Genomic DNA, 25,325 nt, shown 5'->3' with positions numbered 1-25,325 from the left:
TATGTAAATCTTTCTTTTCATCAAAGAATAAAAAAAGTATCACAGTTTCCACAAATATATTAAACCGTTTTCAACATTGATAAGATATGTTTCTTGAGCAGGAAATCAGCATATTATAATGATTTCTGAAGGGTCAGGTGACACTGAAAACTGGAGTAATGTCTGCTGAAAATACAGTTTTGACATTACAGGAATAAATTATATTTTAAAATGTATTAAAATGAAAAAAAATAATAATAATTTTAAATTGTGATAACATTTCTCAATATTACTGTTCTGCTGTGTTGTTGATCAAATAAATTTACTTTTGGTGATCATAAGAGACTAGTTAGAAAAACATTTTTAAAAAAAAACTTTTTGCCCCCAAGATTTTGAACTGTATTGTACGTTAATAAATACATTATAGTTCATGGTGAATTCTTCTTCATTCATAATATATTAACTAATGTTAATTTATACATCTCCATTCAAAATTTAAAATATATTAGTATATGAAGAAATTAACAAGATTAATACAGGCTAGTTTGTGTTACCTAACTAATGCTAATTAAATGAACGTTATTGTAAAGTAACGGCAGACTAAGAGCCAGAACCCCTGGTTCTCAAAACCACTAGGTCACACGTTGTGAACTAGTTGCCGAGCCACGATTGTAAGGATGAAGTTATCAAAATAAACAAATCAAAAGTTAATTTAAGCCAAGATTATACTCAAACCAATGTGTAAGAGTTAAAGAGAGCTTGCATAAGCACAACAATTAAAACTAATGATATTTTGGACATTTTTAATCAAAATGTTATTGTTTGTCTAGTTGTTCTTGCACATTTCAGTTTTAATACACTAATCAAATAAAAAAAAACTACTGATATAGTTTTAGCAAATATTCCACAAATAACCCACATGTGCCATCATGGTCGGTCCTCACCGCTTTTTGGTGACAATTTTAAAACGGCAACTACAATTTAACTAATAACTCCAATACGAAATATATGACATTAACAATGAAAGTAATGGTCAAACCACAGGGGCCTATGAAAGAGATTAAGATATAAATAGTGAGAATGAAAAAGAGAGAGGAAGTGCACAGCAGACCTCGTTAGCTGTTAGCGTACACTAACAAAGCTCTACATCCTCACTCTGACAATGTGACAAGCCAGCGCGCGCGAGGGGAAGGATTGGGGGGGGGGGGGGGGGGGGGTTGGGGGTAATTAGGATAATTAAATTAGCACGCTGATGGACGCAGGCTGGGGAACTGTCAGGACCCCTCTCCTCTAACCAAGTACCACAGACAAACACATACACACACTCTGTAGGCGTAGAAATACACACGTACCCACGTCCAGATGCGCGCTCAGAACCGTGGATTCGATTTAAACAGTGGGCGCATATAGGAAAGCACAAAAAAAAACTACTACTCGGATAAACCCTCAGCTGACCCTGACTGAATACATTGCCTCACTTTATTTCTCCACTGGCCATCTCGTAAACAGTTTGTTACATAAATCTAATGCAGATAACTAGTGCACCAATTATTTTTAATGGTTAATGTTCTTGTTATTTGCGTGTTGGCATCTCTATGATTCTGGGAAAGCAATGCAACTCGCTCGCCTGCATTATTTGATTTATGGCAATTTAGGTCATTATATTACTGCATGCTCAACCAAAGACAATTGTCATTTATTAGAGGCAAAAGGCCATGAGGAGCTTGAGCCCTGTTCTTAAACATGAGCAAACTTGTATGTATAGACTTTTGTCCCATTAGGAATTATGAATTTCGAGTGAGTAATAATTGATTGTGACAGAAAGTAACCCAAGGTGATCAAACATGCATAAAACTGCGGTGCAAATCAATGGGCATGATGCTTCTTTATAAAAAAACAAACAATTTTCCTGATAAACTGCACTTACATTAATACTCCGCTGAATCTCTCAAATCAATCGAGAACACTAACAAAGCAGAACTGCTTCAAGAAAAATTGACCTTGTACGATAGTGTATCACAATATTTATTTCACGTTGAAAAATTAAGTAACAAAATAAAAAGTCTGAAAAAATATATTTTACATTTATTTTCATTTTATATAAGAAATAACAAGCACACTTTTTGATAAAACATATATGTTGTTAAATTATGTTATGTTGTATTATATTAACCTATATTATATTACAATACATTATATTAAATTGTATTTTAACAAAGCCAGATAGGATACTTTTCTTCCTCTCATTAAATACTAGAATGACACACACACAAATATTGCATTGTTCCAGTGTGACATGATTATGGAGTCAAACAGACTTAAGTTCCATCCATACTGTTTCTAATGTGAGATGATCCTAAACATCAACAGCTTTTGTCCAGTTCCCTCACAGAATCATACAGAGCCTGTAAATATGCAGTGAGCCAATTATTAAAACTCTTTAATTATGTAGTAATGACAATAATAGGCCCAAATCAGGCAAACAAAATGGAATGAGTGGCACGCGCGCACACAGACAGACACACACACACCCACACACACACACACACACACACACACACACCTCTGGGTAGTTGCTATGCTATCACTGCAACAAAAAACATTAAAATAATCATTTTGGTACTCATCCATACATTCCACTACAGTGGATAATTAGAATGCATGATTAATTGAGGATAATGAAATGAGAGATGCGAAGAGACAGCGTCAGTAATGATCAGGAATGTAGCCTTTTCTTGCTCTCATTTAGTGCTGCTGATGAGCTTGGCCATCATACAGACATGCAGCCACTCTTTTTACACACACAGTTCAATTACAGCAGTCCCGGCAGCAGCCAACAGTGTAATAATGAAGAGGATAATAGCTGAGCGTTTAGAGTGTAAATCTCCCTCCTGGACGGAGCACTGAACGGTTCAGCCTTGAAGAGCTGCGCGCATCTGCCGCCCAGCCACACACACATCTGCATGTGCAAATACACAAAACCCACGTAAAGCCGCATGCAAACAACAGACATAACAGAGTTACATAGAACAACACAAACATCACAACGACAAACAGGGAAAGGTTAGAAAAAGTGTCGTTTTGAATGAATGATTTTATTGGATTTCCATTTCTTTTCTCAATAATCTCTCATGTTTCCTCAGGTTTATACAATGCATGCTTGTAACTGGCAAGATCAACTAAGTTAGCATTGGTTCTTAAGGCCCCCTCCACCATCCCCAACCCATCATCGCATCTCAGACCAAGCCTTGCTACAGCAGTCATCTAGCTCTCCCAGCTCTCTACATGATGGGGCACTTAACCAGGTCCGAAAATGTCTTTCTTGTTCCTCTGTGAGGCCAGAAGAACCATTTACAACTGAAGAAATACCATAAAGGTTCACTACTGAGGACAAACCCTCACATGTTCATAAATGTATGCAATACAAGTTTGCTACTTGTATTTATTGTACATTTAGGGTGTGTTGACACTTGCCAGAGTTTGGTTCGATTAAAACAGACTCTGGTGCGATTGCTCTGTTAGTGTGGTTCATTTGAATAAGTGTGAATGCTGCCATCCGAACCCTGGTGCGCACCAAAAAAGTGGACCAAGATCCCTGAAAAGGTGGGTCTAGGTCCGCTTCCAAATGAAATCTGGTGCGAAATATGAACGCGCAACAGACCAAAGACATCTAAATGAATCAAAAAGAGGATGTGAATTTTCCAACAAGGAAAACCCATAAGCACATCCAAAAAAATCTTCTGAAATGAGCCTCATTTCTTAACGTCTTGCGCCCCCTAGAGCACAGATCTCACAACTTCATCCTCACTTTATCGGTCCTAGAAAATTTTGTTCTCACTGATCTCAACAGTTTAGTGGGCAAATAAACAAAACAACTTCAAAACGTTTAATGAAGCACTTAAATCACGCTTTTCTCAAAGTGCCCAAGCAAATGTCAGCACACAGAACACCACAGCTATCTCTTTACCACACAGAGCCACACAAGACGAGATGGGCCATTTAGCTTGTAATTAAGAGCCGATTAAGCCAGATTGAGCCAGCTATTCAACAGCAAAGTCACCTTGCACTTTCTGCCTCCATTTTCTTATGCTGTAACCTACATGATGTGAAAGTATCACTTCTCCAAGCATGCGCTGTTACAACTGGTGCCGCAAACAATCTGATCTAACAGAGGTGACGTACAATTGACACTTTTGAACACTGAATTAAAACCACCATTGATGACCTTGTGTTTGTTTAAACCTTTATTTGATAACTTTGCCAGTAAATTCAAACACATTAAACACCTAAAGCTCACGTTAACTTATTTAAGACAGTATGAAGAGACTCACCATCCTGGAAGACGCGCTCCACATTGAGGCCGTAGGTAGCGCAGGTCTCGTAATACGTGCACCTCTTCAGGTCGTTGGACAGTTTACGAGCGCGTGTGTCGTCGATGACACGAGGGTTAGCTGCACTGATTGCATCTGTGAATAGATAGGATGAGACAAAAAAACATTTTTAAAACTAACACTGGTGAAAAGGCTTTAACTGCATCAAATGATCTTGTGGACATATTTAAGAACAATCTTCCATTGGTTATAGTGTGGCACCCCCTAGTGTTCATATACTGAAAACACAAGTAATGCATAGGGTATAATTTTTTTCATTACTTAATACTTTAAATATATATATTATATATGTGTGTGTGTTTAAAAGTTTGGGGTAAGATTTAAAAAAAAAAATCAGGAAATTAATATTTTCATCCAGCAACTGATCAAAAGTTAAACATTAGTAAAACATTTATAATATTAGAAGAGATTTATATTTTAATAATGCTATTTATAACCCTGAAAAAAAACATGTAGTAGTGTTTCCATAAAACTAATAAGTAAGAAATGTGAGAAATGATCATGTGACACTGAAGACTAGAGTAATGGCTGATGAAATTCAGCTGTGCCATCACAGTAGGGATGCGCCCAAGCCGAATTCGAAAGGCACAGAAAATTAATATGGAGTCCCTAGAGGGACACCATTAGGCTTACTGCAGTAATTGGATACATTACAGTACATCAGATTTCACTTATCATGTGAAGATAGGAAAAATGGCTGACAAGACCTTGTCGGAGGATTAGGTGAGCAACAGATCCTGAGTGTCATTGACAAATATCTGATCAGTAAAATGTGTGGTCAGTACCGCTGCTTACTATAAACAGAGTACGCAAGATCACGAATTCAAAAGCGAAAGTAAGAAGCTAGTGTGAATTTAAAAGCAATTTAATAGTGGCTCCCTGATGCCCGCAAATTATATACAATATAATTACCCAACTATATAATTGTGGAACTATATAATCCGTTAAATTATTTCTGAATTCGGCTTCGGGCACATCCCTACATCACAGGATACTATATTGTTTTAAAATATCTTAAAGCCGCAGTCCCTAACTTTTGGCGCTATAGTGGTTAATAAACAGAACTGCATGCGTCTTGCAGGAGAGCATTGTAGCCGGAGTTACTTCTCTCTGTTTATGTCTATGACGAGTCACGCAGAACCAGTCTGAATACAAACACTTATTATAGGTGTACTAATTATAGATATACCGTAGTGATACAGGATAAGGCAAAAACAATGGAAAATGGATTCATGGTTTACTCGCTCATTATAGAATATTTGTATACTTTAAATTCAATTTTAAAAGCACAACAAAAAGTTACAGACTGCAGCTTTAAAATAGAAAAACTTTATTTTAAATTGTAATAATATTTCACAATTTTTTGTCTTTGCAAAAAATGCATTTTTTATCAAATACATGCTGTCTTAGTGAGCATAAGAGACCCCCCCCCCCAAAAAAAACCTTAACTTTTGAGAGGTAGTGTGTCTATAAAAAGATCTATAAATAATGCTTACACACACAGTCATAGCTTAATGCATCTGAGGTGTTTGTGTTAATCGTAATGATAATAATTAAAAACTGACCAAACAAACCCCTGAAAATATTTAAAGAAATTCTGTCTAGTCAAACTCTGGTCTTTAAATTTGTTGCCAAACCACTAAAGAATATGGCCTTGGAATTTGAGTGTGAGTTGTTGTCATAAGATATATTTTTTCCTCTTCTAGTGTGCCTACACTTACCCTGAGTTCCCACAAGCACCAGGGGCACCTCTGCTGTGTTGCGGTAGTTGGCCATGCGACTATAGTAGTGGTAGACCGTCTGAAAGCTGATCTCATCTTCCAGACTGAACACAAATATCACCGCATCCACCCACAATGCAAACTGAGAGAAAATGATTGAGAGAGTGGGAACAATTTAGAAAGGGAGAGAGAAATATTTTTCAAGTAACATTGTTAAAAATAGGCTGCACTTATATTTCATCATAGAATCGTAGGCTGTGTCTCATTCCGCTCCCCGTTCCCTGCGATGTGATTATTGTGAATGTGAACTTTTGTACTAGCAAGGGCTTTGAACCACTACACATTGGGACACAGATGACTATTACCTACAAAATGATTAAAAAGCCAGACATTAAATTACAGGGGCTATTTATCAATTATCAACAACATCGCAATTATGCAAAATAAAAATATTAGATGACTTTTTTTTTTTTGCCTTGGCAGTAAACTTAAAGTTGAAGCATTAAAATTATTAACTGGAAATAAATAACTAAAACTGAAATAAATAAATAAATAATATATAAAAAAACCTATACAATTACAAAAGGACATGATGAAATAACTAAAACTAACTTTATTTTGCAGATTTTTTTTGTTGATTTGTTTAAGATGAAAAATACCATCTTACCTTTTAAGGACAGAAAAATAAGGCTTTGTCAGTTTGTCTTCATACATTTTCATACTTTTTGAAAGACTTTTCAGGTAAGTGAATCCATGGAGCAACCAATGCTCACAGGATTTATACGGTTAAAAAGTCTACAGTGCACTTACTGAACTAGGAAGTGGATTGAGACTTAACCATACAATTCATATTTCACAGTTCATGTGAAAGCAGCCAAATGACTTCCTGTTTGCATTTTATGACTAACAAAGTCAGTTGGTCTAAATAAACATGATCAACCTCATGTAAACTCTTTTACATCATGGTTTCCACTCAATCGGCTCTGTAAAACAAAACTAATCTATTGTTTTAGCTACGCCATCCACAGTTCAGGCACAACATTGTGAATCAGAACATCCGCTGTACTTCCTACCTGCGCCTCCGGAGGTCCCCCTTCATCCCGGATTAAGAGGAGGTAACTTTGTCCATCCACCACGATCTCCTTTTTAAAACGCCCTCCTGTCCAACAGAAGCAGCCAATCAATTTAAAGAGCCTGATGATGCTAATACATTTACTACTTCTAAAATGAGATGATTGGTGGACTGTTGATTGACATGGAAACGGAGAAGGGTATGTGTATCTGGTTATTTTCTAATTACTTTATTGGGTAAATAATTTGATCTACAAATCGAAGTTAATATTCAAAAAATAAGTACTGTGAATTTATTAAATAAATGATGAGCTACACTGCTTCTTTGCAACTTCTCTCCATTATAATTCTACTCTTCCTGTGAAAAGTGCAAAGGATTTCAAGTTTTGGTATTCTGGTATACGATTCAAGTTTTTATATTCCTACAGAATCTCTCTCTTTTTATTCCCAAAGAGCTGATTCTTAATGAACAAGCTTGGTCAATTTAGTGAATCAAAATCACACAGCATAGAACACACTGTGTCATGTTGTGCTTCACGCTCGTAAAATGTGCTCATGCTAATAGTGTACTTACTGACTGGTTGTTCATATGACAATGGCTTTTTCTCAATTGAATGCAAAGAACAGACTTGCGCTTTTGTGGTCTTGCCAGGCTACTTTGAAAGAACAAACTCTGAAGGACACGAGGACACAGAATGCATCTTTCTGAGAATTGAGATGTGCTGTGAACGGACCGTTCAGGACGTAATAGGCAGTAGGACAGCACCATCCAATGCACAATAAATAAAACGGAACATCACAGATTTCATAACCTATAAAAATATTTAATTATTACTTGATATCTTTTTGTTTTACATGAGTATGTGTAAATGTGTTTGTACTGTATATATATAGGCCTATAATGGTTATGCTTTATTAACCTAATTATTGTAAACATGCCAATTAATAAGTACTGAAGACTTTATCAGGGTATTTATAACTTTATTGAAATTATGCCAATCAAAAAGACATACGTTTACTTTCACAAGCTGTCAAGTGGGGTTTTTCAGTGGGAATGATCTCTTGAGTGAGAACAAGAAACGGTTTGATTCTCTCGGGTCAAGAACACATCTGGTTACTTTCCTGCCTTCTCTGTACTTGCGTTCTTGAGTACTGGATCCGTACTTCGACGGTCGATGATGACGTACGAGAACTCATATTGAAAAACGGCCAATGCGTAGAAACATTTATGATTTTTTACAGTAGTATTTCATAAAAATAAATGAATAAATGGAATATGTTACCACATTTTTTGTTTGTTAGTGTAAAAACACCTTCCGTCAGAATTGTTTAAATAGAAATTCTTAGAGAAAATCATCTCAATTTTTTTACATCTCAATTAACAGAACTGTTCAGGAACTATTATTCACAAGTTAGTATATTGATTAAATCCCAGAATTTTATTCAGACATTAATTCAATTAAAATTGTTGAAATAAAGTTGTTTAAAATGTAATTAACTAATTTCTTTTTATCATTAATTTTCCCCTCAGAAGAAAAAATGTGGTTCATTAATATAATATATTGACAATCCCAATTTCTGTTAAGTAAATAAGACAAAAAGATTTTGAAAATATTTCACTGTATCTTGAATGAGGAACCATTGAATATTGTGTTGGACGATTGACAATTGTGGAGGCCAGTTCAAAAAAAAGTTGAGAACCACTGGTCTAAACCTTATTAACATGAGTTTTTCCCTTGTGACTGAAATGCATAGGTGAAGTTTTCTGCCCACAGGGTTCAGCCAAAACAAGTATTTGAACCCATGGAGTAATAAGGTGTCAACTAAAACAATTTGTTTTCAAACATCCAGTCCGACGATAGAGAATGTTAAAGGTCAGAACGTCCCATCTGAGGTGAGACCGCGGCGGTCAGAGATCAGTGTGACAGAGACTTCTCTCCACCTTTCTCCCAGGGGAAGAAGGGAGGGTGACTGTTGCTTGGTTGGTTTGCTGAAACATAAGAGGATCAGAGGGGATTCCTGGAGATGTTAGAGGGTCTTCTTAACCTTATCGCAGCTCTATGTGGCTAATCGGCTTGTGTACCGAAGGCCTGAGAGAGCCTCACTCTCACTTCATATCCTGGACATTCCATGGTCATCTGGAGATTTGGCCACTCCACTATTCTCTATTAAACTTTCACCCTTCACCTCTGACCTCCAACTATGTATCACCATGATAACCAGCAAAGACGATCAATCATACACAGATTTGAGATGGACCAATAACTGGTTTAACCAATATTTTAAATATTTATACTATTTAACTTGATATTTTTTAATCAGGTCTAACAGGGAACAATGGTCTTCTCAAGTAAAATAACTAATTTAAAAGCAGTAATCATGTCAATTGTCAATAAATGTGTGCTTTTTTTTAGATAGCCATTTATGCTCAAGTAATATGTTACAGAAATGGTATATTTTTATTGTTCCTAGCCAGTGGTTCTCAATTTTTTAAATCATGCCTCCCCCTTTAAACTCCACTCAAAAAATCCGCACACTTTGAGAAACACGGTTCTAAGTTTAGGATTATTCACAGGGCGGGGGTCACAATAGGCTACTAAGGGAACATTTCAGAAGAAAAGAAAAATATTCTAAATATTGACAATTACAAAAACATCCCAATCTTGTGAAAAGCACTATACAAATACAATTTAATAATTATTTAAATATTTTTATATATGTACTAACCACATTTTCTAGATATTTTGGCTTCAATGCAATGAAAATTATTTTTATTTTGAAACAAAATCTTGCCTTAATATCACACTATTTTACCACACACAGTATAAAAGAGTGTTTTTTAGTAGGGGGCCTTGGCAATGAGATCCTAGTTGGGAAAAAAAGTTTGAAAACCCATGATTTAGTAATAACTGTACCCAAAAAAATGGTGTTGATTAAAATGATTATTAAATATCAGTTCTGCATATCAGACACAGCAGCAAATAATCATTATCTCTAAAAAAAAGATAAGTTATTACACTAAAGGGAATATATCCAAAATACAGTTATAGCCTCTGTTTCCATTTTCTCTCTGTCTGGATAAAGTGTTTAAACTCCGCTCTTCTGCTGAACCAAACATGGGCAATAATATGAAAGCCAAAGTTCATGCGCTTTAGACTAAAAGTCGGCATGTTGAAAAAGAAGATTGGGTTAGCCTGTTCGGGTATGGTGGTACGGCTGGAGGGTACGACAAGCTTTTCCATAATGACACTGTTTGAGCTATAAAGGAAGAGGAAGAGGACCAGGGTCAGGACAGCTAATACTCAGCATATAGTCTGGACCCAGTTATTTATATATTTGTAGAAAATTTAGAGTGAGAGAGAAGTGCACAGTGAGTGAAAGATACACACCCATCGCTTAATTACACTCTGGGTTCTTTCTCCATGGAGTTGACGTCAGTTGAGTAAAAACACGCTTGAGTTTCATGTCTCTGATAGCTCATCTCGACAAACTCGTGTAAAAAAGAACAGTTTTTGATAGAACGCACAGTGGAACAACAGTTTGACATCCAGACTCGATGTACAGTGACCTATAACACTTAGTGCAGTGGTGTCATTGGTGGTTCATTAAGGAAATGAATGAAATGGAAGATGGCAAAACTACAGTGGCATCATGAGAGGAGTGGAACCTCCTGTTCTGTGGCTTGATCTGTTTAAAGCTTTGTGCTGAGTAAACAGAGGATGTGTGGAATTGATACGTCTCTACTTCAAGACTTTAAATATCATGCAGACTGTTTGTGAGCAAAACAATGCATCTAAATGGAAACATGACAAAGAATGTGCTGTTATACAAGCCACAGAGGGGAGAGTCCACCTGTCCAACTCTCTTGCACTAGAAAAGACCTTCCCCAAGAAGAAAATATCAGACGTTTAAAAAGAGAGCAAATAGTTACCTGCGTCCACGTCAGCTAGTTAAAGAAGAGACCAAGGAAAGAGAGAATAAACAAAACTCAAATCAAAAAGCAGCCAAGCTAAACATGCACAGTCACAGTTAAGAAATTAGAGAGAGAGAGAGAGAGAGAGAGAGAGAGAGAGAGAGAGAGAGAGAGAGAGAGAGAGAGAGAGAGAGAGAGAGAGAGAGAGAGAGAGAGAGAGAGAGAGAGAGAGAGAGAGAGAGAGAGAGAGAGAAGCATAACTTTCATTCATTCATCACAATCTTATCTAAAGTCAAGGGGCTTCTGTGAGTATGTGTGTATCTGAACAGATCAAACAAGGCCAGGTCAATACAGCTGAAAAGGGCACATACTATCACACACACTCATGTAATGCATGCCAGCTGAGCTTTGAGGTCAATGATGCAACTCGCAATCTATTAGTTCATTCAAAAATACATTACAAATGCAATTTACTCATACGAATATTTGTGTATCCGATTGGAATCTGATCTAAAATTATTGACTGTCCACAGTGTATCGCAACTGTTCAGATCCGATGTGTGTGTCCCATGCCGCTCTTTCACTTTCCGGAATATCTGCATTGATTTATGTGGCATTGATGTTGCGATTGGTAGGTATACGCCAAAAATAACAACAACCGCAACATGGAGGGGTTTGCAATACAGATGTTGTCTTATTTACAACATGACATTTACATGGAAGAAACGTAGGAGGCTGGTATGAGCAGCTTTATTCCATGCTGTCGTCTTCATCGTTGGCAAAAAATGTCTTTGTTAAATTGTCATTTTCTGCTCGTCCGGCACTTTGCAACAACGAAATCTTATTTCTGCAGTGACTGTCAGCATGTTTCCTATAAAAACGTCTGACGTTTGAGTTTTACGTGTCATGAGACAGTCACATAATCCACGCAAAATCCTATCAGAGCAGTCAGACTGAAACTTTAAGCTAGATTTTTTAAATATTTTTATTTGCCACTGACCCATAAAAAGATAAAGCATGCAGAGTAGAAATGGGTCAGGATGGTGAACCAGTTTATCTAGATTTAATGTTTTGTGGGGTAAAACCCCATTTGGAAAAGATTTAAAGTCTAAATTTGATGTTTTACATTGATATAAGTGGTGGTGTTTTTCCCATGCCAGAGGGACTGGCCTGCACAATTGCACCAAATTGCTGATCCCAGCAGAGCTGCATTTCTAAATCAAACAGCTTATGTGGCGGCATAAGCAAAAAGTCAGTTATTTACCCAAATAGGGGTGCTGGGTTTTGAAATGGTAAAGGTCGGGTCGGTGTCAGGACCACAAAGCCTGTAGGGATTTTCTTCCTTCTTGTGTAAGCATACACACACAGTCACACAATTGGCCTTGTGATAATATATCTTAATGAGTTCTGAGAATGTGTCTATTCATGTATTATGTGTGATAGAAGTGAGGGACAGAGCAAAACCCATGCGGCCGCCTGCTTTCTTTGCAGAGTGCTCTGTAAAAATCTGCTCCAGCTCTACTTAGTGGTTTTGAGGTTGGGGTTACTCTACCAAAGCTAGGAAACACTATTTTTAAACCCAGAATAGTGAAACTTCAAAAAAGAAGAGTAGGAAAACATTTTAGTGGCATGGTAGTTTTACTGGAATCTAAATTTTGAATTTCAAATCAGTTAACCGTTGCGGAAATGTGACATGCTGTCACTGAAAATTTGAGTTTAGCGGCACTTCTAACACATGATGACGTGCTGGCCTCAAACGTGAAAAATTCAACCGTGTCGCTTAAGCTTAGCAAGGCACACACTTCAACGGTCTCTGATGTCGCGCTAAGTTTCTTTTGGCACTCTGTGCTATAATCCACTGCAGCAAACAGGCAATTGACATTTCTGAGGGTTTTTTCTTGCAGGGTGATTTCCTGGTTGACCGCTGGTATGCAGTGGGTTGAGTTTTATACGATGAAGTGCAAAGGAGAGGACGAGACATGATTAGTGCCCGTCGGTCCACCAAATTTCCGCTCCTGTGACCTCATGCTCTCTACGAGATCCTAAGGCATTCAGATTACTGCAGTTAAGCCCAATTGTACTAAACGCTGCTTAAACAAATTTCGATCTTTAAAGAAAAGCCCTGATTTTTAAATGAATACCTAAACTACAAGCCCTGCTTTGTGAGGCAGCCATTTGAAAGCCCAGTTTAACATGACTACATAATAACATCATAAAGGACATGAAATATTGACACGGGGAGCTTTTGAAAGTAGATCCTCGCTCGGGGAAGAGAGCATATTGTGGTGGTCTGGCGGCGTGCCTTGAATGTTCTCAATTATACATGGAGAGTATGGCAGAGTCCTCCGGCACAACTGTACCATACTAACATACTAACAGCAGGTGTGTGGAGAAGAAGAATAAGAGAAGGAGAAAGCTGAGAGTAGAAATAAGAAGTGTGTCTAGCCTATGCCTCGGTAGTACTGAAAATAGAGATAGTACAGTCTTTCAAAAGCATCAAAGGGAGTACTATAAACTGTGCTAATAATATCGCTTGTGCATAAGATGAATACGTTTTAAAATCTAAGAATAAAAAGGCTTTTAAAGAGGCTCCGTATTTAACCATTTGAAGCTACTTACCTTCAGGGCTTTCTTCCTGCACATAAGTCCCCGTCAGATACCGGTGAACCAGAGCAGACTTCCCACTGGCCAAGTTACCCACAATGCCCTGCACACAAACAAACACAGTATTATTAGGGGTCCCTTACTATGTGATATTTTAGTGGTTTTATAACCTTGGCTGAGTGCTGACAGTGTTTCCCACAGAATGACAGTGTAACTGTGACGGGTGGGTGGGGGACGGTCGGCTGCGCGCTTGCATATATATTGACTACCAGCTATATACACCAGCTGTATTCTAACAAGCTATATACAGCTATATACTATATACACCAGCTATATACATCGATATTGACTACCAGCTCGAAAATCCAGCTGTATTCTAACAATAACTTAGCTCTCCTTATTAGCTAGGCTCCTTGCATGCTGGCTAATAACTTTTTTTAAAGCTGGGTCTCCAACATTGACAGCGCAGCGTTGGACAGATTTGTGCAGCGGTGTTCCATGAGGGAGAGAGAGAGAGCGCGAGACGTACTGGTGAGTGTGAGAGAGAGAGAGAGAGAGAGAGAGAGAGAGAGAGAGAGAGAGAGAGAGAGAGAGAGAGAGAGAGAGAGAGAGAGAGAGAGAGAGAGAGAGAGAGAGAGAGAGAGAGAGAGAGAGAGAGAGAGAGAGAGAGAGAGAGAGAGAGCGCGAGACGTACTGGTGAGTGAGAGAGAGAGAGAGAGAGCGCGCGAGACGTACTGGTGAGTGTGAGAGAGAGAGAGAGAGAGAGAGAGAGAGAGAGAGAGAGAGAGAGAGAGAGAGAGAGAGAGAGAGAGAGAGAGAGAGAGAGAGAGAGAGAGAGAGAGAGAGAGAGAGAGACGAGCGAGAGGTACCGCGCTATGGCGCTCTGCAATCTGGGTTGAGTTTTATTAGAACTAACAGATTTTATTTGTATCCTTTTTGATATAGTTATATTAACAGTTTCGACTATCTCTTGATTGTAGACGGATTAACACCACATCAAGCAATACTTTGACCCTTATAATGTTTTTTTCCTAAAGTTATTGTACTTGTTTCCAAGGATGAAATATGAGATGTTATGTTAAAAGAAAAAGTAAAATTGAGCTAAATAAGGTAACTTAATATGGTTATTTCCAAACTTTTTATTTTAAATTATGCAAAATGTATTAAAATATTGTTTATTGGACTTTTGGATTCATTAAATGATTATTATAGGACTATCCTTAGCAAGACATGTCAACCATTTTAATTTAAAACTGGTACAATGTCATTTTCACCCTCATAATTTTCCAGAATGTAATCAAGCAAGAGATAATTTGAGATGTAGAGGAAATAACACTGTGAAGGAAATGAATGTATATGTCTATTATTAGTGAACCGACAAATAAACAGTGTAAAAAGAGAGTTTAAGCGAGTGTATTTTCTAAGAAACACTGCATTCGACCTGATCGAAGCCGTTTTGGGGTGACGAGCATGCAACACTAATTAAATGATGCAAATAAAAGCTTCTATTATGATTTTTTTTTTAAAGGCAAATATAAACATCAGTGACTGGACTCACCACTTTGAGCTCCGGTACTGCGCGACTGAGCGTCCATTCCTGACTGTTGACAAAAGCATCTGTAACAGAAAAAGAGAGGGATCATCATAAATGTGGTCATGCACTTAAACACAAACTTATTTAAAGAACAGTTCTAGGTATGCGGCTCACTGATCAATACAAAAAGCAGATGAAAAGCACAGTCAAACAGACCAAAGTGGAACAAAATCCTTTCCATTGACACTTAACCAAAATTATCATACTATTCTACAACTACACTATAGCACAAAACATGTTTGCGTTTATTTTAGGTCTTTTTTTTTCAGCAGAGCGAAATATCCAAAGTGTTAATTAGACCCCCATGATGCCTTCACGGCCCCCACGCTCAGCTGCACGACACGTTTCACATTACAATAGAACAATAGTGGCTGCATGTGCACAGTGGGCTCAAACGCTCAGAGGACATCTAAGAGACCAGCAAATAAGCCTGCAAATCCATGACTCTAGCCCCCAGTTTCACAGATTAGGCTTAAGCCTATTCCAAGACTAAAATGCATGATTGAGATGTTTTAACTGAAAGATACTTGCACTAGGATCTTAAAATATGTCAGTGCCATTCTTTTGCCTTAAGATGCACAACAGTAATGTGTTTGTTTTTTTTCTAAAGCACATTTATAAAAGCCACTTAAATGTCCAAGGATAATTAAACTAATTGTCAAATCCTGGTTTAATATAAGCCCTGTCTGTGAAACCAGGCCCAGAAGTGTTGTGAAAATCATGTATGGTGAGATTCAGGTCATGCTCTATTACGAAAGAAAAAGATAAATAATGCTATGCCAGTTTGGTGTATTAGATTATTAAGCTCTGTTTCAAATCCTTTGTACCTGATGCTCTAAGTATCTGCAAAATGCATAAATGTAGTGAGTCCCTTTCCTTGTCTACTGCCTACATAGACAGCTGCTTTCTGAAGACTGGAATACACTATTCAGCTTTTAAAATCTGAACGGACTTTAAAACACTAGTGCCCGGTTTCACGGACAAGACTTAAGCGTAGTCCCAGACTTAAATGCATCTTTGAGCTGTTTTAACTAAAAGCAACTTTCACAGATTTATCTTAAAATATGTCAGATGCCATTGCTTTCTCTAAAGTAGCACACAAGTAATGTTATCTTCTATGGTATGTTTATAAAAGCTCATTGAATCTCCCGATTCGTTCAAAGCCACATATTAATTTACTAATGAAAAACTGCTGTTGTGTTGTTTGGAGAGGAGACTCACAACAGTTTTCAGATGTGGTTTTCATTGGAACTATTATTTTGTTGCAAACAATATTGACAATACTGTGTTTAAAATGTAGGTCACTTAATATATTTTTGTTTGTTGAATGCTTGTATGAATCAATGTCACATTTGCAATCGTGTGAGAAAATTATTGCTAGTATAATATATCATCAACATTAAAAACAAGGACTACCATTTTCCTGTTTTTACACTGTTTGAAATACATGCTCGGTTTTATTGTTATTTAAGGTAGGATAGAGGTAAATGAATGGAAAAAAACTAATTTCTCAAGAGACCCATACTAAACACACACTAATGCTAACATATATGCATAACCCTTGGGGATTGTCTCCATTGGCACTTTTCGATAAACTAGCAGATGAAGTATAGAAAGAAAGAAAAATCTTTGGGGGGTTGCTTCATATATTCAGCTGGGTGACCCACAAAAGGCCACAGTGTCTGAAATCTGAGAAAGGTTAACAAAATCTGCTACCCACAACTGACTGGGTGTTAAAGGTTGGATTGTACATTTAATGTTGCAATCACATATTAATCATATTGTTTTTATAAGATTGGACTTATTTGATCTCTTTCCTCTACTGGGTATGCGGTGCACAGATGGAACCAATCAACAAAGCGGTATGACAGCTGTGTCTGCGATACTGTGGCTCATTCAAAATGACAAACCGTAACATCACAGGAGACGTGATGGGAGTGACAGACCGGTGATGATCTATTGCAGCCAAAGCCCTTGTCATCTTTGTCTCAACTCTTCAATTTAAATAGACTTGCTAGATGCTTTCTCATTATGGAAGACAAAAGCATGGTTATTTATAAAGCTTAGTGCAGCCTCGATAAAAACAGTAATAAAAGACATTGCTAAAGCTTTTAAAGAAAATAATTTTATGTATATTTTTTATACATTTTGAGACATTTGCCGTGTTTGGTGTAGTTTTCAAGAAAGGATGGGTAATGTAATGTAGTCTTCTGATGAGTGCCGGAGGTAACAAAACCCCTGTGTATAGACAAACGTTACGGTAAACAAAACAAAGAAAAACATTCCATCTGTGTGTCGTGTGTGATATAACACAGCCCGACTCAACAAATCTGTGGAAATCACAATCGCACAGAATCAAAAATTGTGCATGGAAGTGTTCATCCAGTCCAGATGCAGGTTAACTTGGTAAATTTGGATAATATATGCAAATACTTGGGGGGGGGGTGAAAGTACAAGGAAACATGTTGCACATCTGTCAAGAGGCTTGCTTGTAAAGAAGTACATCGCAGCTCCCCTTTGGATTAATTGATCGCTTTACAAATTAAATGAAGATTAATACAAGGTAAGACTTGTCTATATTGTTACTGTTTGTTGTGAGTGATGAATATAAGGGCTGGGATGATGCACCTATCTCCCGATTCAATACTATCACTATACTATCAGGAAGCATATATTTTGAATTTAGTTGGCGCGATGGCGGAGAATAAATATGTAAATAAACGGCAGAAATTGTCTAAAGTGTGGGATCATTACACACTTAATTCACTAAATACACTTAACTCGCTGAAACAAGGTAACGTAGTCTAAATCTATTGATGTTCGCTGATTTTAATCCCATACTGTATTTGTAGTGATGTCGTGATGCGGTTTGACTAGATATGATTTTTAGCTTTGATGACATTTTTAAGTAGTAAACGTAACTATCACGTTCAATTGCAAGAGAGTATAGCCTAAATAAAGAACCCCTTCACACACACACATACACACACGCCAGTCAGACCAATTGCAGCAATGCATCACATATGCTTAAACTTTTATGTAGCCACGCAACAATAATTTCAGCATGCATTCACTGTACACACCGAGACGTGATGGAGGAACAAATATTGTATTGCAGTCTTTGCGAGACCTTGTTTGTATTTCACGTCTGCAAAATAGTTACAGACAACAACAAAAATTTAAGTCCCCAGGCTGTTGGTTTTTAATAAAGATTCGGAGTAGGCCTATTCATTTTTTAGGTTAAAACGCATGGAACAAAAAGTGCGTCAGCTTTTACTGCGTGTTCAACAACAAGTCACGTAACAGCTCTTCTTCAGCGTTAAACTACCAGAATACACAAATATGCTTAGATGCTTAGAGTTGTTATATTATAACATCTTAAAGGAAAATTCACATATGAGATAGCTTTATAACTTGCATACTATATAACTTATAGTATATAACTTATAACAGCTTTATCCGAAATAGACACAAGTTTAATATAATTCTGTAATATTTTGTAACTATTCTGTTAATAAAACACACACACAAAAAAATATCAGATTAATCGATCGATTAAGTGCTAGATTAATCGATTACAAAAAGAATCGATAGCTGCAGCCCTACAATGAACTGTGATATTTGCAGCTGCAGCGCATAGAAAGGGAACGAATGAATAGTAAAATGTAGCGTTTCATGCTGTCATGTGGGGTAATAATAAAAAGAGAATGTAATTGGGAACGCCATACCAAAATAACTTGTTTTTCACATGTCTGTCTTCAAGTCAAGAATAGTGGTTCATGATTGATTGTTTAATTTGCCATTTGTACCTGTACAGACATTACAAGAACATAGGGATTTTTGTAGACATTAAACAAGACAAAACTATAAAAAAAAAATAGAAATTAAGAAGGTACAGTAAAAAAAGAACAGTATAAACCTACAACAAACAAACAAAGTCCAAGTCAAGCAGGTGGGCTAATGAAGGGATGTCTGTGTGCCCTGTGGGAGGCTCAAGTGTCTTTTTTAAATGCTCTTATGTATTTGTTTATATGCGTATGTAGGGTGAGAGTAATTTCACTCGACGTTGATTCTTTGCAGTCAGTTTCCCATGACCTGCCTGGACCCTCCACCCCCTCGCTGTGAGCTGACCGATTACAGAAGCGGACTTCCACCACCCACTCTGTGTGTTGGGCAGAAAAGGACGATGTGATGGAAAGAACAGAATAATGGAATAAAAAGACGTTTACTGGAGGTCCATCAATTTACAATAATTCTGCATAATGTTATCAGGGTTGTTGTCCTAGAGTCTTTGATGGCCTGAACCAGATCAGGTCATTTTATATAGTTCAGCTTTCCTCCTTTCACCCTCACTTTATAAACATGCAGCTTTAAGAGTGTCTGCTGTATCATTAAAATCCCACACAGCCAATGTAAGCATCCTGAGGGGTCTTGGAGAACTAGGCCATAGCAGCCCAACATCGACAGCATGAGGCTCTATCAAAGATTCAATTAGGATTTATGAAAGCGGATAGCGGAACAAACACACAGAGCCCAATAATGAATGTGTCGGGACTCGGGGAGCGTGCAACAATTAGCCATTTCACAGCACTCCCAAGGACATCCATCATCATTCGGTCATGGCGTAATTCTCTCATGAAGCTGCATTTCCTCTTCTTCAGAACAGTGAGAGTATGTAATTTCTCTGGTAAAGCCCTGCATTTCAGCCCGAGCCCGACGGGCCCCGTCTTATTTACGCCCCTAGGGCCGGGCTTCGGGCCAATTTTCACGTCATAGTTCACATGCGGGCCGGGCCTCAGGCTTTTTTTGGGTTATCCTTTTTATATTTTTAGACATTAATTAAAAGAAAATATGAGAAGTTGACGTCGACGATAGAAAAACAAACATAAAAAGACATTTCATAACCTCAATTTCAAAACACATTATTTTTCCCCAAGGGGCAATTAATGGGGCCACATAGAGTAACGTAAACATTATACATACATACATAACCTGTTTTTAACCCATCGTATAATTAACGTTACACTGACATATGACTGACAAGACAGTCTCACGCACCCACACAACATGGTAGGTGATGGACGAGATGTGCTGCTCTGGTGGAAACAGCACGAGACCCTGCTACCGCAACTCTGTGTTTAGTTTCCCCCGCCAGCAGCAGCAGCAGCGGACGCGTCTTCAGCGCAACGGGAAGAGTGATAGAAGAGAGGAGGACGGGGTTAAAACCTCCCACTGTGGATGCTGCTCTTTTTCTCCACGATCCTCTGTAAGAGACTGTTCTAACTTTTCGTTTGATTGGACTTTATTTTTATTTAACTGTTGCAAACTACTGCTGTTTATCGTTTGATTGGACTTTATTTTTGTTTAACTGTTGGAAACTAAGTTACTGGGAAATAGAATGGCCATGTTCTGTGGTGCCCTTTTGAGATAAGATAACCTGCAAGTTTGTTTTTAATTAAATTTGTTTAGATAGGCTATTGCTCATTTCGTTTGCGAGCGCTGTTGCGAGCAACCTGAGCCTGCCTCAGTAGTAGCCTATTTCAAAACATTAAATAAACATTTATTAAACTAACTGTCTGTGTGATATGCTTGAATTGTTTTATATCTATGGATTTTATTGTAGCAAAGTAAAGTATTAGCGTTGATTTCAGAGGCTAAATTGATCAAACATGTTTTACTTGCTGTTGGCTCGGCTGCTTGATCGTCAACTTAAAGGAGAACTCCGGGCAGTTTTTAAGTTAATCTTGATCGTTAGACCTTTGTGAGTACTGACTATAGAAAAAAAAACGAACCGGATTGGTGATTGCTACGCGGAGCTGCGACCGCGAATGCCCAGAGCTCCCACCCAGCTCATGTCGCACATGATCAACGCTCCTCCCACCTGGACATTGTTTACCTTTTCCGGCTACAGCACGGGACTGCAGCGCGAGACTACAGCTTGCCGTCTAAAAGACTATTTAGGTGAGTTGAAACAATGGCTAAGTTGCTAAACGCATCTTGTTCACATGTAGGGTCCCTGTTCATGTTGGACAGACATTTTAATTGCATTTTGTGTCTGTTAAGAGGCTCAAAAACGCTCTTTATGTCCATGCCCCCATAGCTGCCGTTTTAGCTGAGTGGGAGCTCTGGGCATTCGCGGTCGCAGCTCCGCGTAGCAAGCACCAATCCGGTTCGTTTTTTTTTCTATAGTCAGTACTCCCAAAGGTCTAACGATCAAGATTAACTTAAAAATTGCCCGGAGTTCTCCTTTAATAAATAAATGAAAAGAAACAAAACTGATCTATTTTAATGGCTGCAAATAGGGAAGGCTGTCGCTGTGTAATGAAAAAAATAAAAAATGGGCTCGGACTTGGGTCGGGCTGATAATTTTGATGAGCTGTCGGACACGGGTCGGGCTAGGGCCTGAGCGTCTCCGGCCAGGGCCGGGCTCGGGCCTAGATTTGAGGCCCGTGCAGGGCTCTATTGGGCTTGGTTTTATCTGGTATCATCTATATTCATCTAGAGCCAGAATTTTGACAGTCATCAAAGTCTGATACATTTTGCAGCTTATTCTGGCCAAGAACTGGCCTAATTAGAACGGAAGTCGTCGTCAGATTGGAGCTTATGATTTTGAAAAGCTCTCGCCATATGTGCTAGCATATGCATTAGAGTGGTTACCAGTGTTTCATGTACCGCTTTCACGCCAGCTCCAGCAAGAATGAGCCTTTACAGTCAGTTGCACTCAAAATAATATATAAAATAGTGTGACCACTGTAGTCTGTTTCATGAGCAAATGACTCTTATGAGCTGCTTCTTTGAATGAATCATTACCGGTTTGTATCAGTCTGACAAATAGGATGTCACAGCGTTAACACCAGGATAAACTTCGTACGATATATAGGCCTAATCTCATTTGCATCAGGGAACCACTATCAACATGGGGGACATTTTATCCTGTAAATTTCATTTTTCTGACTGGATTCCGTGATTCTGTTCCGCATCGTGGAAATCTTTGGTTTAATGAAAGCTGCATGGAGAAATCTTTTACCCTCATCTAAAATTGCAGTCTCTGTGGATTGCTAATGGAATGACTGGATGTCACCAAAGAAAACTCCCAGAACAACATGTAACCATGCTTTCATGAGCCAAACAACACTGGAGTCCATTGACATTTATTCTATTGACAAATAATTTCTCAAAATATCTCTTTTGATGTTCCACAGACGAAAGTACCTAACTCACTTTTGGAACGACATGAGTAAATGATGGAATTAATGATTTAAATTCTGTCATCCTATCATTTATTTCTATTTTTGAGTGAACTATCTCTTTAAAACCTTACACAGTGTGTGAACAGTTGGAGCGTGCTTTCTGAGCTTAACACTGGGCTACATCTGTCTGATTCAACATGAAATTGTAAAGTAAAATGCTGACAAGTTCAGGTCAAAGATGGGCCATATTAGAATTGAAAATGAGGAAATTACAGACAAAAAAAGGCATACATAGCACTTATCCAATTGCTTCTAGACTTGTAAAGAACACAGTGAGAGGCAGTGAAGTGCACATTGAGTCAGTGTTCTGTGGAGCCTCAGTTTAATTCAATTAACTGTCAGAAACATGACTTACTGCTGTACACTCTGATCATTTTATGGAAAACACTAGATAACCTCACTCTCTCTCTCCGTTCCACTCACTTTCCAGTCCTCATCTCGATCTCTATCATCTAATTCCCACCTCACCCCATCATTCCCTCTAGACACTGAGAACAGCATGTTTCACCTCCTCATTCACTGCATCTCCCGAAATAGCTTCCTGAACACAAAGCCACGTTCCCCAGCAGTTTTTGCGAAAACACACTAACTTTCAAAGATTCTCTCTCTCTCCAATTCCCACAATCAAACATAATCTTCAACAACAACAAAAAACAGCAAATAACTGTATTCTGGCAATATGCATATGCTGGTCATTGACCTCAATAGATTGAATGGAAAAACTCCAGTCTGTCGGCCCCCTACTGCTCCTCTGACACACTGGGCTGCATTGTTGCCCTACAGTTGGGCTGCACTTGGGCTACTGTTGGCTCACCCATGTGCCAATGCTCCCTGGACATCACTCTGAAACAGGATGTTGTTACAGCTGCTTCCTGTTTTCCTAGGAGGGGCCTCAATTTTCCATCTTCCCCAGAGTTCCCAGTGCAGCAAGGTCGCTGTAGTACCAGTTCAATGACCTGCATGCTGGAGTCACTGCTGTGGCTAAATCAATGTGTTGCCACACACAAATTGAACCAGTTCAGTGACTCGCTAGTCCCCTTCGACACTATTATCATGATCATGAAAACTAAATCCTAATGCTTGCATGCACTGACTGACACAATGCCAAAAGTCAATGTTGAGGAAAATTCAATGTAAGTTAATCTCAACCAACATTATCACATAATGCTAATTACCACAAAAATGAATTTGATTTTCTTTATTAAATAAAAAGGGTTACAATGAGGCAGTTACCGTGTAAAAAAAAAAAAGATTCATAAATCTTTTCTGTTAAGTGTCATCCCATTTTACAACTTTGCTTTTGCATTTTACATGATTCCCATTTACTCCCATTGTAAGGGCCTCACTTACTGAAACCTTGATTTTGTTTTGTTTTTAAATAACAAAGAACAATAAATAAATTTTCATGGTCAACAATATGCAATATTGATCCATATGTATATGAATAAAAACCTATATTAAATCGGTTAACCATTTAAAGCAATCAGGACTTTGATTAAACTTCCTGATTCACATGGATTACTTTTACCTACCACTGTAAATGATTTCTGTTGTTTTCACAGTTTTATACTGTTTTCCTAAAACATATCGAGGGGGCAAAACACCTGTTTTTTAGGAATTCAGACGCATCAAGATGAGCGTCTCTCTATCTCTCTCACTCACACATTAATATGCTATTATACTCCATATAACTCCATGTAAAAGCCAGAAACTAAGCTTTTATTTGCACAGGCCTATCTAAAGGGTTAATGGTGCCACCTGGTTATCAACAGTAAAAACTTAATGATACCTCTTCCCAAAATGGAAATCCACCAACAATCAAAAATGCATGATTATATGGCGACATGGCTTTGCAATCAAAAAATGTGGTTATAATCGAAGTCAATGGAAGTCAAATATATATATTTATTAGATATTTTTACAGCAGTTTAAAGTAGTGGCTGTTTTCAGCCACGAACATAAAATGGTAGTGAATTTGAACAATGCACAAGGGTTAACTCTTAAATTTTAAGATTTTTAGATATTCAAGGTATTTCATTTATTTTCAACATTTCTGTGTACATATGATACGGAGGTTTCGATGCAGTTTGGGACAGGTTACTGTAAATTTAAATACAATAATACAAAATGACCGCGAAAAACCACCACAAAGTGCCATTTTATGAAGAATTCTTCAGTTATCTGAGCAACTTTGAGAGCGCCTTTGCCTCGTGTCGCTGTCTATTGCAAAGTTTTCTGGTTAGTGATGAATCTTTATTTTTTATGCAAACCAAAATGTCAGTAACATAGCATTAACGTTAGTATAAGAACTGCCAGCGGCTTTGATGTTAGCTGTAACGTAGCGTTGAAAATGTTTTCTTCAGAGACCAGGAGTCGTCTGGATATCTTTCAAGCAGAAGTTACTCTTTATAGGAAACTTCCTGTGCGTGGCTGTAGTCATCCTAAGTCTAACAAATAGCTCAGCACAGTAGAGTTTATACCTTTCAAGGGGGAGGGATTACATATACCCCTTCTCCACCAAAAAAGAACTGGTTCGGAACTGGTGCTGGTTCAAAGTTAGTTCGGAGTTGGTTCAACTTGCGAACCTTCTCAGAACCGGTTTGTTTTCCCACTGACTAGAGCGCCCAGCGAACGACATCGTTACGTCACTGTGTACGTCGCCATACAGAAACGCTAGCAAGTACATTATTTTGGGATTATCTCTAACTTGTGTACCATGAAGGCTTTAAAAACAATTGAAATAAGTAAGTCTTTTAATCTTTTCCTTTGATATGTAATCTTTTCTGATTAGTTATGTACCTC

The 25,325-nt window shown here is 37.9% G+C and overlaps 1 protein-coding gene across 4 annotated transcripts in view; it reads right to left on the bottom strand.

The window, feature by feature from the left end:
- The window catches only part of agap1 (ArfGAP with GTPase domain, ankyrin repeat and PH domain 1), a 241,979-nt gene that overhangs the window by 97,346 nt on the left and 119,308 nt on the right, over positions 1–25,325 (bottom strand). For 2 of the 4 annotated variants that reach the window (XM_077199205.1, XM_077199203.1), the window contains exons 2-7: positions 15,238–15,296; positions 13,695–13,782; positions 11,094–11,108; positions 7,165–7,250; positions 6,092–6,233; positions 4,311–4,445 (exon numbers count right to left, since the gene is read on the bottom strand). In XM_077199205.1, coding sequence (XP_077055320.1) covers positions 4,311–4,445; positions 6,092–6,233; positions 7,165–7,250; positions 11,094–11,108; positions 13,695–13,782; positions 15,238–15,296 — 525 coding nt within the window. The remainder of the gene's footprint in view (positions 1–4,310; positions 4,446–6,091; positions 6,234–7,164; positions 7,251–11,093; positions 11,109–13,694; positions 13,783–15,237; positions 15,297–25,325) is intronic. The other 2 variants (XM_077199206.1, XM_077199204.1) reach the window with 1 other exon arrangement.

The sequence above is a fragment of the Siphateles boraxobius genome, unplaced genomic scaffold, assembly GCF_051911475.1.
Source record: "Siphateles boraxobius isolate OS27281-9 unplaced genomic scaffold, OSU_SipBor_1 41, whole genome shotgun sequence".
NCBI lineage: Eukaryota > Metazoa > Chordata > Actinopteri > Cypriniformes > Leuciscidae > Siphateles > Siphateles boraxobius.
This window is presented reverse-complemented; position numbering and strand designations above follow the sequence as displayed.